At 35.9% G+C, this 19615-nt stretch overlaps 1 protein-coding gene across 1 annotated transcript in view; it reads right to left on the bottom strand.

Annotated features, from left to right (window-relative positions):
* COL19A1 (collagen type XIX alpha 1 chain) overlaps positions 1-19615 on the bottom strand; it is a 330577-nt gene that overhangs the window by 212484 nt on the left and 98478 nt on the right. Inside the window, exons 10-11 of the mRNA XM_045843183.1 lie at positions 19231-19275; positions 17428-17472 (exon numbers count right to left, since the gene is read on the bottom strand). Of these exons, the coding sequence (XP_045699139.1) occupies positions 17428-17472; positions 19231-19275 (90 nt within the window). The remainder of the gene's footprint in view (positions 1-17427; positions 17473-19230; positions 19276-19615) is intronic.

Genomic DNA, 19615 nt, shown 5'->3' with positions numbered 1-19615 from the left:
GTTCCAAATCATTTATTTGAGTCCCAGTTTCCTTCCCTTCACTGTTGGTTCCCTGTATATTTTTCTTTATTTGCCTTTGCTTAGTATTCACTTATTCCTTTATTTTGTGACTATGCTCAATCATTTCTGTGAGCATCCTGGTTACCAGTGTTTTGAACTCTGCATCTGATAGGTTGACTATCTCCTGGTTGATTAGTTCTTTTTCTGGAGTTTTGATCTGTTCTTTCATTTGGGCCATATTTCTTTGTCTTGGTACATCTGTTACATTGTAAGGGGTGAAGCCTTAATTAAGTATTTGCCAGGGCAGGGCAACCCACTTAGCTGCATTTTGGTGGAAGGGTCAGAGAGGGAACACGGCTGCTTGTTTGGCTCTCACCCCACTTTCAGTCACTTCTCCAACTTCCCACAAGTGAATTGGGCCCTTCTGGTGCTGATTCCTGGGTGGCTGAGTTTGTGTACATTCTAGGACCCTCTGGGTTCCTCCTATGGACTCTCCTGTGAGACTGGGATTTTCTCCAGCCACCACAATCCTTACAGGTTTTTACAGCCAGAGATTTTGAGGTTTTATTTCCCCTTGGTGGAATCCTGGGTTGTGTAGTCTGTCTTGCTCCCTTCTTGTTCCTTCCAGTTTATCTGCATATGAATGTGGGACCTCCAAGTCTGCCAGCTGCTACCTTGCCTGCATCCTTTCCTCCTTGGCTACCCATCTTTTCCCCTCCTACCAGTCTGGATGAATGTTTCTTTTTTAAGTTCTTGGTTGGACTTCTATACAGTTGAACTTTCTGGCAGTTCTGGTTGTTTTTTGGTTTTGAAATTGGTTGTTGTCCCTGTTTTGGTTGTGTGAGAAAGCAAAGCATATCTACCTATGCCTCCATCTTTGCTGGAATGTCCATTTCTTGGTTTCTTTATTATTGTTTATATCTAGGAATACATCTTGCAAAATGTCTGCTTTGTGAACTTAATTTTTTCCTAGGAAGCATGAGTTTTTCTAAATATCCCATGAATATTCAAAATAATTATCTATAGGATGAATAATTATCTCTCTCTCTCATGTGTATATATATACACATGTGTACGTTCAGATATGACAAGCAATCAGCTTAAATGAATAAGATATAGCAAAATTTGTAGATGCCAACTCAAATTATACCTGAAATTTCTCTGTTCCTTCTCAAGAACCAAAAGAGGAAATGACAGTAGAAAGGCTTTATGTCAACTCACATACTTATAGAGGTAACATATATAAAATCCCTGAGAATTCTTGTAACAATTTGAGGAGGGAGATCATAAGAAAATACTGGACATCTGGTTAGTTAATTATTGAAATTTAAGGTCAGTAAAATTTGGGGTTCTTTGGTAGACATGACTATTTATTAGTAGGCAAAGCCAGGAATTCACCACTTATACTTTATGATCAAATGCTAAAACTTTGGCTCCATTTCATGCTCTTTCTTTTCTTCAGTCACAGAAAGGATAAAATACCTTAAGTTGCTTTAGAATCTTAACTGGCAGAATCAGCCTAGGCTAGAAGCCAAATCCATTTACTCTCCCTTACATGAACACTTTCAGATTCTATAAATGGCAAGAATAAAGAAAATAGAGAGCTTCAGAAATTCCTGGGAAATGCCAAGCAAAAAGCTTACCTAAAGTCTCATTTAAGCCAGCATGAGTATTTTAAAGGGACATGAGCCTCTCTAATCTTTTGTCTGGAGACTTCACATGGGCCTTCTAGTAGGAAGATTCTTCCAGAGATAACAAAGTTTACGATAATGATTGCTTGCTTGGAGGTCAGGTGATGTCCTTACCTGGGAGAGTGAGCTAAATATGCCAGCAACTGAACTCTCAGAGGGAATCTCTTCATGTTATTTCATGGCAATCCTCCTGGTTGAGCTCTCTACCTGAAGCTGTGCTTCAGTCAGGCTTTTAAAGTTCTTTTTTTCCTTTGGAGGTCACTGCTTTTTATTTTGTTACATAATACACCCCATCTGGTTCCCTATACATCCTGTGTTTTATCCCTTTCTGTGCCTTTGAATGAATTGTTCCATTTGCTTCTTCCTTGGTCTGGACAATGCCTATTTATGCTTTAAGATACACTAATGAATATTCACTGAAAAGCTCCTCTGTGCCAGGTGGAGTTAGCACTCCCTCCTCTTCCTTCTCATTGTTTACCAACCATCAGATACTTCATGCGTGCTCTTTAAAGAATGTCCTGCCTCTTTCATCTCTGTTACCCTAGTGCTGAACATAGGACCTGGTGCTGAACATAGGACCTAGTGCTGAACATAGGACCTGGTGTACACTAGGTAGGAAATGATCAAATAAATGGATGACTTAACAAAAAAATGTGTTCTGAAACCAGCCATGGGTTTTGAAAAATATTTCATTATCATATTGGGTTATGGTTGGCATCAAACTGATTTGAAAATAAAGTAAAGACATTTTTTTAATCTACCAATTCTCAATAACCACCTCTGAGACCAAGACAGACATTAAGAGAGGAAACGGCAGATTACATTAAGGACACATACTAAGAGCTAATGGAAATGAGTCACTGACATAAAGTTCTGAGATCTTGGAGATGGAAAAGCTAAGATTCAATAATGTTTCCTCATTTAAAAAATAAACATGAGCAATGTGTAAGCTGGGTATTGATCCCTGGCAAAATTCTAGAATTAATTATTAAACTAATTGATTTTAACCTATTAGTAAATAATATGATTATCAAGAGGGTATATCATGTCAAAAATAAAAATTATTCAAGTGCTATGAGATTGTTTTATTTACTTCAATAAGACATATAATAAAATTTCTTAAGACATATCAGATAAATGTGCAAAATTGCAGTGAGGTGAGTAAGTAGTTAAATAAAGATACTCATTTTGACTTCATTCATTTTTAGTTGCCATACAGTTATGCTCCAGGCTTTGTCTTATTTAATATTTATACTGGTTATTCAAAGTCCCAGAATTTATCTATACAAAATTCATGGCTGTTACAAGGCTGAGAAAAGTGAATATCATAATAGCTGTCAGAATAAAGAGTTAAAAGTTGACAAGTAGAAACATGAAGCTAAAATCCCAAAATGAAAGTTGGCATATATAAATGTAAATGCTTACATTTTATTTCAAGAAAACAACTATCTGACAGTAGTATATGCCCTTTATATTTTGAGTCATTCTAGCTCTAAACATTAGTGATTCTAGAGGTAATCTAGCCTCGTTCTCTCCGTTTCCAGGGGAAGCCTTGCAATCAGCTGGAAGTGAAGCCAGGATTAGGACTCAGTTCTACTAAATCCAAGTTCCTGCACTCAGTTACACTGTGTGCATTATCCCTTGCTCAAAACACCCTAGAAGAACTCTATATCTATGTATAAATATCACACTAACAGGACACTGATGAGCTACAATATCACAAGATTAAGGCTGTGAGGAATATGAGGAATCTATGGACCAGGATCCATGAAGCACAATGGAAAAACTTGAAGTACTAACATGGTTTAGAAAAAGATACCATCTTCGACTCTCCAAAAGGTTATTAGCCAGTTGGAAGAAGGGATAATCTCAGAATGCATTCTCCCAAATGATTAGAACTGAGACAAACTGGTCAAAATAACAAGGAATAGATTTTGGCTTAAAATAACTTAGAATTGTCTGCCAGCCTTAATGAGCAGACAGAGCCTGGATGGCCACCTATCAAATAAACTAAACAAAGTGGAAATGAGGAATTTATCAGATGCACCATTCAAAATACTGGTTATAAGGATGCTCAAAGAACTTAGTGAGTAATGCAATAGCATAAAAAAGACCCAGGCATAAATAAAGGATATACTAATGTAGGGGTTCCCAACAACCAGGCCATGGACCGGTACCAGTCTGTGGCCTGTGTTAGGAACTGGGCCACACAGCAGGAGATTAGCAGAGGGTGAGTGAGCAAAGCTTCACTTGTATTAATTACCATCTGAGTTCTGCCTCCTGTCACCCCACACCATCCTTGGAAAATTTACTTCCATGAAAACACTCCTTTGTGCCAAAAGGTTGGGGACCACCCTACTAGTGGAAATAGGAATAATTTACAGGGAATCAACAGAAGAATGCACGAAGCCAATAATCAAAGCAATGATATAGAAATAACGAAACAAAAAATGACCAATAAGACAACAAGAAGAAAAAAGAATCTGAAAAATGAGAATAGCATAAGAAGCCTCTTGGACAACTTAAAGTATACCAACATTTGCATCCTAGGGGTGCCAGAAGGAGAAGAGAAAGAGCAAGAAATTGGAAATCTATTTGAAAAAATAATGAAAGAAAACTTTCCTAATCTGGTGAAGGAAACAGACATGCAAGTTCAGGAAGTACAGAGAGTCCAAACAAGATGGATGCAAACAGGTGCACACTAAAACACACCATACTTAAAATGTCAGAGGTTAAAGATAAAGAGAGAATCTTAAAAGCAGCAAGAGAAAAGTTAGTTACCTACAGGGGAGTTCCCATAAGACTGTCAGTTGATTTCTCAAAAGAAACTTTGCAGGCTAGAAGGGACTGACAGGAAATATTCAAAGTCATGAAAAGCAAAGACCTACAGCCAAGACTGCTTTACCTATCAGAGCTGTCATTTAGAATCAAAGGGCAGATAAAGAGCTTCCCAGAAAAGAAAAAAACAAAAGGAGTTCATCATCAACAAAATGTTACATGAAATGTTAAAGGGACATATTTTAAGAAAAAGAATATCGAAACTATGAATAATAAAAATGGCAATAAACACATATCTATAACAATTGAATCTAAACAGCAAACTAAGCACACAAAAAGAGTAGAGACAGAATCATGGATAAGGAGAGTGTTTTGATGATTGCCAGATGGGAGAAGGGTGTGGGGAAATAAGTGGAGAGGTGAGGGGATTAGGAAGCACAAATTGATAGTCACAGAACAGCTCAGGGTATGTAAAGTACAGTACAGGAAATGGAGTAGTCAAGGAACTATATGTATGACCTATGGACATGAACAAAGGGGTGGGGATTTCCTGAGGGTGTGGGAGGTACTGGGTGGGGTGGGCAAAGGGAGAAAAACTGGGACAACTATAACAGCATAATCAATAAAATATAATTTTAAAAAGCTGAATAACAAGAGGGTCAAAGCAGCTAACCTCCTAAATTCCCTCTAACCTAAGGAAGAACACTTGGTTTGACCTGAGTCTACTGGGTGCTATTGCATGACTCAGCCCTCGATTTTTACCAGGACATCAACTCCATGAATCATCATCTGTATACAGAAGTAAACCTTAAGTGGAGGAAGGATCACTATCAGAGAGCCCCTGGAATAGAGCCAGTGGGTGAAGCCATCTGCATTGCCACACTCCTTCCCAGGGCTGGACAAGTGCAGGTACTTAAAATAACATTCCACAAAATGTTTTCCCAAAGTATTAATTTTTTTTCATATTGTCTTTATTTTTGATCTAAAGTATGATTATTGACAGAACATGACAAACAGCAAGGAAAAATGTAGGAAAGGCAAACCAAATGTGAATTGCTTTCTGTATCCTGTCTCATTCATCCTTGACTGCTATTGGAACAGATAGCTGAAGGGGGAATTACTTATAAGGCTTAAAGGGGATTGTGAAGATTAGCAAAGAAAAATAATAACCAAGCATACTTTCTGTAAGATATTAAACTATGAAGCAATAGATGGTCATAAGCCTAGACGATAAGTTGTCACACAGTCATTGCACAACCACCACTTAGGACAGCAGCTGCACCAACACCTCTGTTTTTCTGTGCAGTGGAATTCTGCTATTTAAGTCTGGTGGGACACACTTGTTCAGCAATTACTATACAGTGAATTGCTTTTACATTGAATGTGAAAGAAGTTCACATGCCAGTGGCTTCTAAATAAAAATGCACCTGTCATCTAATATTTGGTGACATTGAAATAATTACCTTCCTACCATCTGGAATGCACCTCCAACAAAGAGTTTCAGTTAATATAAAGTATATTTATTAACTAGGACTTAGTGAAAACAGCAATGATGAATGTTTGATGATTATGGTAAGCAGAAGCAACTGCTAGATTAATTTTAAAGTCCTCTTATAAAAAAATTACAAATGACATATGTTTATACATTAAAATCACAGTTACCAAATATGGAGTTGCCTTTACCTTACTCTTAATTTTCATGGACATGGACAACAGTGTGGTGATTGTGGGGGATGGGGGTTGGGGAGAGGTGGTAGAGGATATGGGGGATAAATGGTGATGGAAAAAATAAATAAAATGCAGTCTCATTCAGGAATGCTCAGATGTTAAGGGGAAGTTGCATACTAGATCTTTTCCTTGTTTTTCAATACAAAAAAAACAAAACAAAACTCTAGAGTGACCTGTTCATGAATTCATTTATTTATATGAACATTTCTCTTCCTTTCTCAGAGCTTCCTGAAATGAAAATGGAAAGAATGCAACCTGAAAATGGAATCAGCCTTGAGTGGGATGAAGGCAAAACAGGTGAAAAAGAAACAGTGGGAAGATGAAGAAGAAGCTGAAGAAAGGGGAGGTGGGGAGCATGGAGGAAGTTGTGTCTACAGCACAGAGAGACCCTGGGATTAAGACATAAGAGGAGAAACCTGAGATAGTGCCAGAGCCTGTAGTGAAGAAACAGGATAATTGGGATAAAATTCAAAATAAAAGCAAAATTGAAGCAAATTTCAACCACCCTTTTAGAATACTCAGCACTGATTAATGAGAAACTATTCAAAAGTCAAGTTGTCTCAATCATTATATAAATGAGGATCATGCCCTTCTACTAATCTCTTATTATGTGCCCCCAAATTTCCATATTTCTTTGTTCTGAGATTACATAAAATAGCTTCCGAATAAATTTCCGTAACAAAACCAACCTAAGGTCACTATAGTCAGTAATTCCAAAATTCCACTGTAACTGCAACTAAAAATCATGACACAAGAATCAGTAGACAACCTTTAGCACTACTGCTAAATTAAAAAGATACCATAATATCTGGTTTTAAAGAACTGCATTATTTTATTTTACTGAATAAAGAACTAAATAATACTGTTTGGCAATGTGTTTCACAAATAAGAACACATAGAAATATGTTAACTGCTTTATTTTCTGAACATTCCAGTATATTACTAAATATATTAATGCTTTATGTATTATAATTTGTAAAACATAATTCCAAGGGCCATACATAAAAAACTCATCTTGACCTATAACTCTACCTCATTAATTCAACAGCAGGAATCTGAAAAAGTAGGGTTGAAGACAAATCAAACACTTTAGGAGGCAAAAAAAAAAATCCACTACTTCATATTGTCTGCACTATTTTCCTCCAGTATGTGATTAATTAATTGAATTCTTCAATGTGCCAGGCATGGTTCTGGGGCTGGAGAAAAAGGTGTAAAAAGACATATATGGTTGCTGTTTCATGAAGCTTCTATTTTAACTGGGGAAAGCAGAAAAAAGAAAACCTTGTGGCAGTGAATTTATAAGTATGAATTGTGTAAGTGCTACAAGGATGAAGTGTAGTGTTGAAGGCATCATGACAAATTTCTCTGATGATCACTGATGTTGAGTATCTTTTCATATGTCTATTGGCCATCTGCATGTCCTCTATGGAGAAGTGTCTATTCAAGTCCTTTCCCTATTTTTTAATCGGATTGTTTGGTTTCTTTATTTTTTGGTGTTGAGTTTTATAAGTTCTTTATAAATATTGGATATTAACCCCTTTTCAGATGTATCTGCAGATATGTTCTCCCATTCTGTGGGTTGCCTTTTTATTCTGTTGACAGTTTCCTTTGCTGTGCAAATTAAAACCACACTGAGATTATCACCTCACACCAGTCAGAACGGCTATCCTCAATAAAACAACAACCTACAATTGCTGGTAAAGGTGTGTAAAAAGGGAAACCCTTCTGCATTCTTGGTGCGAATGCAGATTGCTGCAGCCACGGTGGAAAACAGTATGGAGTTTCCTCAGAAAACTAAATATTGATCCGCTTATTGACCTAGCAATCCCACTTCTAGGAATACATATATACAAAGGAACCCAAAACACTAATTCAAAAGAACATAAGCACCCTATGTTTATTGCAGCATTATTTATAGTTGCCAAAATATGGAAGCAGCCCAAGTATCCATCAGTAGATGAGTGGATAAAAACTATGGGACATTACACAATGGAATATTACTTGGCTGTAAAAGAGAAGAAAATGTTACCCTTTGTGACAGCAAGGATGTACCTGGAGAACGTTATGCTAAGTGAAATAAGCCAGTTAGTGGAAGACAAATACCATATGAATTCACTCATATGTGGAATCTAATGAACAAACTGAACTAAGAAGCAAAACAGAGACAGATTCATAGAGAGCAAGATGACAACTATGGAGCAGGGTAGGCAGGTAGAGGGATTGAATAAAAAGCAAAAAGGCCTCATGGACATGGACAACAGTGTGGTGATTGTGGTACAGAAGAGGGTGTAAAGGGAATAAATGGTAATGCAAGAAGTACAATAAAAAATAAAAGCAAAAAAATAAAAAAAAGATTGACTTTGACCTCATCAAGGAGGCTTTCCCTGAGATAATGACTATTAAGGTGTGATAATTGGACAGAAGTTGTCCAAATACAGTGAAAAGTATTCCAAGCAGTAGGGACACCAGTGGACAGTCTTGAGGCAGAAGAGAGCTTGGTGACTTCAAAGAACTGACAGAAAGCTGGCTGGTGTGGCTGTAGCAGAGAAGGAGAAAAGGGGAGTGTGGGGAAGATGAGTTCAGAGAGGCAAGCATAGGTCACACCAGGCAGGATTTTGGATTTTAATTTAATGGGAAACAACTAATTATTTCAAACACAAGAGCCTCATAATTAGTTTTATAAAGATTCAGCTCCCTGTAATTTGGAGAATGAATGAGAGAAGAGTAAGACTGAAAACAGGGAGAGTAGTCAAGAGATGACTAAAGAATAATTACAACTTAGTCATAACTAGAGGAGATGGAGAGAAATGGATAGATTTAAACTATAATTTGGAAGTAAAACTGATGTTGGACAGAAATTTCAGAATATTGTTCAATAATATTAATGGTGACACCTTTGTCATATTATTGATTTAACTAGAATTCTTTAGTATGATACTATGATTGACTTCAGTATGACATTCCTCAGGAAGTCTTAAGACATTTGTAACTCTGTAAGTGAGCTTAGTCTATACTTTTCTTTTGATTAAAAATATTTTCTTGGTCAAGAATAATTCCCCATGACAGCATAGATGGAACTGGAGAGTACTATGCTAAGTGAAATAAGCCAGGCAGTGAAAGACAAATATCATATGATATTACCTGTAAGAGGAATCTAAAGAACAAAATAAACTAATGAGCAAAATAGAACCAGAGACATAGAAATAAAGAACAAACTTATAGGGATCAGAGGGGAGAGGGTAGGGGATAGCAGGGAAGAGAAGGGGAACATGTACAAAGGACCCACGGACAAGGACAAAGGACTCCCCTTGTCCAGGGACAAGGAGGGGATTGTCTTTGAGAGTGGGGGTTGGACAGGGCAGGAGAGAGCAATGGGGGAGAAAAATGGGGACAACAGTAAAAAAAAAAAAAAAGAAGAAGAAGAATTCCCTATCAAGGACCTTGTGACTGCTTTGGATACTGGTGTATTAAGGTTTTCTTCAATAATTCATATCTTTTCTAGCTTGTGTTCTGTTGTTGTTTCCCCCTTCACAGCCAGCTTTTGAGAGGGTTTTCAGAATGCTCTCACTTGTAATTTACCCTTCAAGAAGCTCCTACTTGGCATCTACCTTCATTATTCTATGAAATTACCTTTGCAAAAGTCACCCACAGGGACAACTGATATTATTACTTTATTTGACTTTTATGTAATATTTTGAATATTTAAACACTTTCTTAAATACTTTCTTCTATTTGGCAACACATTCTACTTATTTTCCCTGTGCTCCTCTAGAGGCCTCTTTTCCATACTCTTCTTCTTCCCCTACTCAACTTCTGAATGTTTAAGTTTCCCCACTGACAGTCACAGGCTTTCTTCTACTTCCAGCCTGTCTCCTTCTGCAATCTGATTCACTCCCATGGCTAGGTACTGTCTGCCCCGGCAATGTAACTGTAGTACAGAGTTTTTTCTGAATTGCAACTCAGGTCTAATGAAATGCCTTAAGAGCCTCTAAAATCTGTGGTATAAACACCCATACAAATTTGTTCCTCTTCCAATGCACAATGGCCGGAAATGTGATGATAATCTCTATCACCACCTTCTCTCTCATGTCTAAATCACCCTAATCAGTTGATACTATCTCCAAATTATATCTCAAATCTGTCCACTTCTTTATATCTGCATCGAAACGGCAAGCTAAAATCAACTCTTGCTTGACTACTGCAGAGGCCTCCTAAAGAGTCACCCTACATTTACCTTTTTTTATTCTGCAGCTTTCACCAATTTATAGCAAGACATGAAACATGAAGAAAATTAAAACAATTGGAATGAAGAAGCCAGGATCATTATGTGTTTTTCCTATCATGTGTATCACTTTTGGCAAGTAGAGCTGACAAGAAAATTGTGGGTAAACGGGCCAGACACTAAATAAAGATTTAAAAAATCAAAAGCTTTTCCATATATCAGCAGTACTCACACTCCTATGGCTGCCTATTACTTTTTCTCACCCCACACCCCTCTTAAAAATCCTATGCATTGTCCGCAAATCAGCTGAGCTGCAGCAGGGCTTTCCAGACACCAGCCATTGGATCAGAAGTGAGTCAATTAGATTCTCTGTATTCACAGTGGGAAAATGAGATGTATGTAACAAGAATCTTTAAAATTTCCATAACTATCAACCCAATAATTCTAGTTCCTTAAGTCTAATTTAAACGAAGGAAAAAAAGATGTGTTCAAAGATGCTCGCCTACATATGGTAATTCTGCATCACATTTCAAGTACATTAAATATTAAGTTATTGCTAAAACAAGCAAAAAATAGGCAAGACTTAAATTTTCCACAAGTGGAATGGTCAAATAAAATATAACATATCCATACAATGATGTATTATTCAATTATTAAAAATAATACTTTAAAAGACAATTTAATACTCATGAAATAATATAGCTCTTGATGATTATTCTCCTCTGTTTCATGTCTCTTCTTTTTTTTTTTTGATACTTCACTTTTTCTATAACCACTATTGAAGATGCAGCAATAGAGGGGTAAGCATATTTCACATAAATCTAGAGTTATTCACTAGGATCATAGTGAAGAAAAAATGACACACAATCAGTAGTGACTAATGTTAAGCCTCTTGCTTGGCTATCAAATTACTATTACACTTCCCAATTGCTCGCTACTATGGCTAATTAAAAGTTGGCATGGTTATTTCCATACCAATTGGCTTTGGCTACAGATAAATTTCTGCAATTTTTGAAATCATAGTTATTCTACTCCATCTGTTCTCATCATTTTTCAAGTCAGCTGTCAAATCAAACACATAAGTCCTTCCTGAAAGTTGTAGCAGTTTTACATGTTATCAGGTTAAATGAAACAATTGCATAACATGCTGTTCAGTGGAATTCTAGGAGGTAAACCAAGATTTCACAGCAAGTCAGGGATGTGTCAACAGTGATGATGGAAAAGTGCTATATTTATAATAGTATTTAACATTGTTTCATTAGTTTAGAATACAAGGCACAATTGTCAAGAAAGTTTTAACAGTGAATTCTAAAAATACCTCTCCACTATGACTACCTGCTTTTTCCCAGTCATAGTCTCAGTTATATTTTAGCTAGAATTAATACACACATGAGACTAAGTAAAAGTACTAAATCATTTCTTGGATTATTTGATATATTTCTCTATTCCCATTCCAATTAAGAATTTCATTTTTCTCCCTGGACTGGTGTGGCTCAGTAGATTGAATGCCAGACTGTGAAGCACAGGGTCCCTGGTTCAATTCCCAGTCAGGGCACATGCCTGGGTTGCAAGCCAGGTCCCCAGTAGGGGACATGGGAGAAACAACTACACACTGATGTTTCTCTCCCTTTCTTTCTCTCTCCCTTCCCCTCTTTCTAAAAATAAATAAATAAAATATTTAAAAAATAATTTCATTTTTCTGTAACATTTTGCTATTACACACAAAGCACTTCTACCATTTCAAATAGAAAAATATCTTTGGCACAGTCTCCAAGTCCTATTATCTAAACATAAGTTTAAGGATTATACTGCAAGTGATGGGGGAAGTAAGAATACATGTTCTAACAGTTAAATCTATTCAACCTTTTTATGCTGAAGTAGAGTTTGTTGTAGCAAAATATAAAAAATGTCAAAAAATATCTTATTTGTGTTCATTTTATTACAAAAGTGGCCTCATTTTCACCCCTTTATGTATCCACACTCCTTGCAATGTCACTCTACTGCATATATCATCAAGAGGTGGCATCTATTTTCCTACCCCTTAGATCTGGGCTGGGCTTGGGACTTGTTCTGGCCAACTGGATGTGGCAGAGATGAGAGGATGCTAGTTCAGAGTTGGGGTGGGGATTGTTCAAGAGGCCTTACACACTTCTGCTTGTCTTACATGTTTCTGCTTGTCTTACATGTTTCTGCTTTTCTTTATCTTGAGAACAAGACTAGACTAACTGTTGGAGGAAGAATAGACATGTTATCTATCAGAAACCAACCTAGACCAGCCACTCTCAGCTAACCTGCCAGGTGAGAAGAGATATATAAGCAAACTGAGTAAGATCAGCTAAGACTACAGAATCACTGAATTAAGTCCAGTCTGAATTACTAATCTACAGAATTTCAGCTAGGTAAATGAATGTTGTTTATAGCCACTATATTTTTGGGTTACTTGTTACCAGTAGCTAATTAATAGGTCCTCTTGTATTTTGTTTACTTATTTAGAAAGAAAATTAGGAAGTAAAATTAGGCAAATAAAAAAATTAGACAATTATATAAAATCTATGTTCCTTATAATATCAATATTTACTTTTTCATATTTTGGCCATTGGGGATATTAACACTTATAAGCACTTTTATTTATGAGGTATTATCTAACTCTTACAGTGATCCCATGAGATAGGAATTATGTTTATTTTATGGAACAAGAGGCTAAGATAGAGAAAGCAAGAAAAGTGTCCAGACGCACACAGCTGTCTGACAGAGGCGGACTGGAACGTGGGATACAGGAACATATGAACCCAATTACTCTATGACAGGTCACAATCAAAGCCACACCTGAAATGTCAAGTCTCAGCTTTTTTTTGAGTGGTGTTTTATGAACTAGAAATGTGCACGCCTTGCAGAATGACCTAGATGCTGCTCCCAGAATATTCTGAAGAATGCTTTACACATATTATATAGAATTACTCACTTGGGCTTTGTCTAATTCCCTAACAAATTTTAAATGGCCAAAATATCAGTTATCCTTTCAGATCCTCAGTTCAAGTTCTATGTTCATTCAGTCAACTGAATGAAAAATTGACCTATATGAATAAGTAAAAATATTTTCCGGTGAAAAAGGTCTTACTTTATTTGAAGCCAAAATCATTGTTGCTAGTAATAAATAATTAGTAATAATAGTTGGATTGACTGTAGTCTTATGATAGTTGTTTACTGGCAGGCAAAATTATTTATTTGTGGTAGCATATAAAAATAGTCTCAACTTTTAATATTGGTTGTGTCACATGTGCTGATACATTTTTAATATTTAAAACATAAAGTAACTTACTGTTGACTTTATGTGTGGTGTGTAACTTTCTGCCTTTGATGGTTGTTTTTGAAGATGTGATTGGAGGAATGAAAATGCTTACTGGAAAATGCTCTTACCTATTTTACATCTTAATCATTCATTTTGGTTTCTGCTCAAGTGATTATTGAAGAAGAGCGGCACTGAATCCATGTCCTGTTATCCTGTTGTGAGGGTTTGCTACTGCTACATGTGCCTTGTCAACGTCCGTGTCAGGGAAAGCGTGGCATGCGGAGCAGTCTTCACTGGTTTCTTTCTCATGATCAAATAATATTTAACAATAAAATTCAGTGGGATTGCATTAAACAGTGAAGAAATTAGTGTTTAAATTTTAAGTTAGTCAGGGCTTGAATGACAACATAAAAGAATGACAGTTTTAAAAGCAAACTAAATTACATGATTTGAAGTAATTACTTAAAAATATTGAATGCAGACAAAGTAGATATTTACTTCTGCTTTTTATCTGCTTCTTTTCATAAATGTAACTAAGTAACAGTCCTATTTTCGTAAATACCTGGAGTGTGTAGACTCAGGGTTCAAGAACGATGACCATTTCCATGAAGCCTGGCTAAGTGGCCCTTTTCCAGTGGGATGTTCGGAACTTAGCTCAGGCATGTACATTTTGGCCCTATAACAAGGCTTTGACTACATCACAGCTAGCAAGGCTGATCTCATGGACACACCTGTCACCTCAAGAATAGGCTCCATTTTGTTCACTGGTAGTAGCTGCCCACACAACACCTATAATGACACTGAAGTAACCCAAGGAAAATCCCTCCATGAAGGGATGTTTAAAGTCACTCCTACAGAAGCAGAGAAGCCAGAATATAGACCTCATTCCCCCTGCCTCATGAAGGCTGCATGAGTGGTGCTCACCTGACCTTTCTAGCCAGCAATGAGGCAGTGGAGTGGGATCATTCCTATACATCTAAATTGAGAGAATGAGCCACCCCTTTAAATATTTTTTACTTGAGACCTGACTTGGCTGAAATGTATTTGCTTGGGTACTATATAAGCTTCTCTCCTGTTATAAGTTACAACTGACCAAGGAATATACTTTCAACTGAGGTCCTCTATACTCGTTCAAGTTCAACGCATTCTCCTCTGGATGAAGGGCAGCATGTTCAACACACTGAAGCACCACTTACTCTGACTTCAGTGTTAAATTGGCTTGAAGGCTAGTTTTCTAGCCATAATGAAAAGCAGCAGATTTCTCTATTTGGCTTATACTAGATTACAGAAACAACACCTGAAATCATCACATGGTATTTTATCTTTGACAGTTAATATAATTCTTTGTGGATCAGTAGCCACAAGCCTTTGGTAGATGTGACATCTCGGAAAAACTTCCTGAATTATTTTATTTTGCAACTAGTGAATTTTGTCATTCAAAACCGTCAATTTTTGTTTCAATTACAGTTTACAATCAATATTATTTTGTATTAGTTTCAGGTGTACAGCATAGGGGGTAGACATTCATATACTTTACAAAATGATACACCCACTACTTCAAGTACCCACCTGGCATTGTACACAGTTACTACAATATTATTGACTATGTTCCCTATGCTGTACTTTACATCCCCATGACTATTTCATAACTTCTCACTGGTACTTCTCAATCCCCTCACCTCTTTCACCCAGTCCCCACACCCTTTCCCTCTGGCATCAGTCTGATTTCTGTGCCTATGAATCTGCAAAACAGTCAAATTTTAAAAACAGTAAAGGCCACATAAGGTAATTAAAGAAGAAAGGTAGGCCTTATAGTAATTACATACTCAGTTTTCTACAAAAATAAAAATTCAGATTAGATTGTCTTTGTTCAGAAAAGAAATTATGTTGTAAGCAGCACTCATGCTGATGTCACACAAAAGTGAGTGCTTTACATACTTATTTAACTAATCTAGAAACAAAAAAAACCCAATTATTTATCTTATGAAAAATACATGTTGTTAAAATCAGAATAGATAACATGCAACACTGAAATATATGTATATATGATCTATAGTAAATAATAAACAAAACAATATATTCTTTTACAATAAGGGTTATTGTGTGAATCTTCCACTCATCTCACTATAAACCATTTCAGTTTTAATTCTAATTCAAGGTATTATCTTTTCTATTTGATGCTTTATTTCTTCCTGATATCTCAATCATTCTCTATATTTTCACCTTATGGTGAAATTGACTATTTGAAGACAATAGTTCATTGATACAAAAAAGTTAGAAGGAAAATCTTTGAAGTCACATATATTGAATGTTTTCCTATACCTCAGAGACGGTGAGAACCAGTTTATTACTAAGTTCTATGTAAAAAAATATCCAAATAACCACTAAGATTTTAGTGAGATGATGACTTTAAATTACAGATAATATATCTCTTTTCCTTGCTTATTCTCACCTATTCCTACAGGTAAAATCCCATGAAATAAAATAGAAATATGTGTAAATAAAGCATTTAGTTGAAAGCATGGCCTTGAAATGACTTATTCTAAAGCAAAAATACTCAAAGGATTCTTTAGAAGACAGGCTCACTTTTAAGAACAGTCATCACTTAATTATGCTCAATTTCATGATCATTATATGGCTATCTTTTTCTCTCCCTCACAGTTCTGTGAGGAAAATTATCCAGTAACTTAACACCATGTGCAATTTGTCTTATAGTTATAGTGGATGTTCATTCTGTCTATAAACACTTATTAAAGAGGCAAATAATTGATCACCAAGAAAACGAAATTTAAGCAATTTAATATTTGAGATTATCTATTCCCTTTTCTAGCCCTTCTCTGGCAGTCCAATTACATGACATTTTATGAAACAAAGAAATGGTTCTGTTTTTGTTCTATTTAAAAATAAAAGTAGGCTTATGAAATGCAGAGGGATTCAAATGTTTTTCTGAAGGGAAATTTTAGATAACTAAGGCACTTCCTAATTTGTGTACTTTCAGGAGAAAGCTGCATACTTGAATTTAAAGAAGATTGCTTGATTATTGGGTTAACTGTTTTATTCAGCTTTTATCTGGCCCTCTCCACATGGTTTTCTTTGACTCTGAGACTGGTAACCAGTGACCATGTGGAGTTTAAGGAGTCTATTGCAACTCAATCTAAGACACTGCACAATCCTAGTGGGTTTTTTCCCATACCTTGCCCACACCATTTAAACCATCCTTACATTAAAATCTTTCAAACTATTTTGAGTACTCCATCTCTTTTCTGTGGGACTACATTATAGCTAGCTTTTTCTCATTTATTTCCTGAGGGAAAATTCCACTAATAAGTCAGATATATACTTAAAGCATTTATTTAAAGAATTGGACACTTGGTGCATTAATAACACAAAATTTTGTGTTTTGTTATAGCACAATTTTATGTTTTTGTGTTTTGTTATAACACAAAAATATAATGTTTAATAAATGTTTGAATTATTTATATAGAATGTATTTAAATAGAAATATCTAGATATAATGACTATCCAAACTTGTTTCAAAATATTTCTGGCAAACATCAATATATCAAGTCTATCTTAATTGAAACAAATACTTTAAATCAACTCTATAAAATTATTCAATTGCTTATATGAACACACAAACAAGTTAGATATTCTGCTTGAAAATATTTTCAAGAACACAACTTATTTTTACAAATATGCATGTAAAGAGAAACATTTACCTTTTCACCAATTTCTCCTTTGCTGCCTTTGACACCTTGCTCTCCCTATAGAAGAGAAATATAATGTGTACAATAATAGGAACACTGCTTTTAACACATAATTATTATAATAACTATTATAAAATTTCTAACATTGAAAAAATCAACAATTATAGGGACCATTTCTAATATGTAAATTCTAAACCAATACTGAGTTCCGCAAAATTTAAATATTCCTAAATACTGAAGAAGCACCCAGCAAACATTTCCTGAGTGCACCAAAAGAAAGGATGAAGGGTTTCTTATCTCTAGTATTTTTTAGGTAATGCTTCAATAAAATAACACTTAATATAATTAAAATTCATGTTAAAAAGGATGTCAGCTTTTTAACACATATATATATATAGTGTCTTTTCAAATAATCAAATGTATATATTTGTGTTTACGTACACATACAAGATTAGATAATTATTTCTGCTTCATCTACCCTCAAAAAATGTATCGGGAAAGAAAATGGGGTAGTGTTTGGGTATATTTGCCACTGAATGCATGGCCTATCTTTTTTCTACCATTTTCCCTAAAATATAGACTTTAACTTGTTTTGTTAATTCAAGCTGATATCGAAACTGCTAAACACCCCAGTACATCAGCCACAATGACAGCATGATGCAGCCACCGCAAACAGCTGCTGGAAAGTCCAAAACTATTTCCCAGCAGATAAATCTGTATGTCCCTTGGCTTGTAACTTGACTTGCAGAGGCAGCACATGCTGCATCAATGGGTTTTGTCTAGAACTGCTGTGAAGAAATTCAGAAGCTTGCAATTTTGTTGCTGCCAGCTCAATCTTATCATTTTTTATCAAGCCAAATAGTGGAAGATTTTTGAAAAACTATAAGTGTATATCTTTTTAACAGTAATTTTTTAGGCATAGAGAAAAACCTAGATGCAATAGTATCTTCTGTTGCTAAGGCCTGTAAAACTTCTCCAGAGCACAGAAAAGCTATGTTTGGCTTTGATAGGCATCTGCTATTGCATCAATAATGCTCTCCCCTGTGCCAGGATTATTGGGGTGGTATGACAGCTGGCCCCACTTGAAGTGGCTCTCCATCCCTCCAAGAAACTGGAATAGACCAGCCTCTGTGTTTCCAGGAATGCGGATCACACACAATATACTCCTTCTCAGGAGCACAAAGCAGCCCTTATAGACAGTAGAGGGATAAAAGTGAAGTTTACCTTGGTTAAGAGTAAGATATAAGGCACAGTAAAAAGGAGGCTCAGCAATGTAAAAATCCTAACTTATTATGAACTTATCATTCTGAACAAGAGATAGTTTTGAAGAGACTGAATCTTCATAGCATTTAATATTTGGTCATTATAACTATTATGTTCAGCTCAACCTGGGATATACAAAAAGGAAGATAAATGAGAAATAATGAAACACAGTCAAAGGCTGTAAAAACGGTTCCATGCTTCACTTTAGACAATGTCAAACAACAGTGAAAACATTTCTAGAGCAGCTGTACACATTCCCATGGCCCCTGGAAAGCATCACTGTCGGGGTATCCAGAGAAGTGTGCTGCTTATACTCTATGACAAAGTCTCTCCTAGTGTGGCTGGCTTCTTTGAGAAGGGGTTGTTTCCATGGGTTCTCCTTGGAAAGATCCGTTAGTGGGTTGTCTTTGGAAAGACTGGTTAGTGGATTTCTGAGTCAGGGAATTCAGTTTCATCAAATACATTCTCTGAATTTTACTATAGTATATATGAATTCAATTTCTAAGATGTTAAAATTCTTAACTTATATGAAACACTCAAAATCTCTTTTACCTTTTGACCAGGTAAGCCTGGAGCTCCATGTAAACCATTTTCACCCTAAAGAAAATACACAGCATAAATGTTATTAGCTATAAAAAACAAATGAATAAAGAATTTTTTGCAGTCTTTAATAACTAGCTCTAAGGTTTCAGGGAAAGGTAACCTGATTCTGATACAGGGGCTTTCCATCTATCGCTGATCTCACAAGTCCAGGATTAGTACTTCCACTTTAAGAAATGGAGTCTCTGAGAGGTTCAGTAACACGCTAAAGGTTGCCCAACTGGTGGCATCACTTGAGATTTGAGTTGAGGTTTCTGCATCTATAGCCCATGTTTTCCTACATGCTACTTAGCATCCCTTATTTCATTTTCTCTCTTTTAGCCTTTTAAACATAATA

Source organism: Phyllostomus hastatus, unplaced genomic scaffold (genome assembly GCF_019186645.2).
Source record: "Phyllostomus hastatus isolate PE091 unplaced genomic scaffold, TTU_PhHast_1.1 phas_contig_40, whole genome shotgun sequence".
Classification (NCBI taxonomy): Eukaryota; Metazoa; Chordata; class Mammalia; order Chiroptera; family Phyllostomidae; genus Phyllostomus; species Phyllostomus hastatus.
Note: the sequence above shows the minus strand (reverse complement) of the source record. Positions and strands in the feature narration are given on the sequence as shown.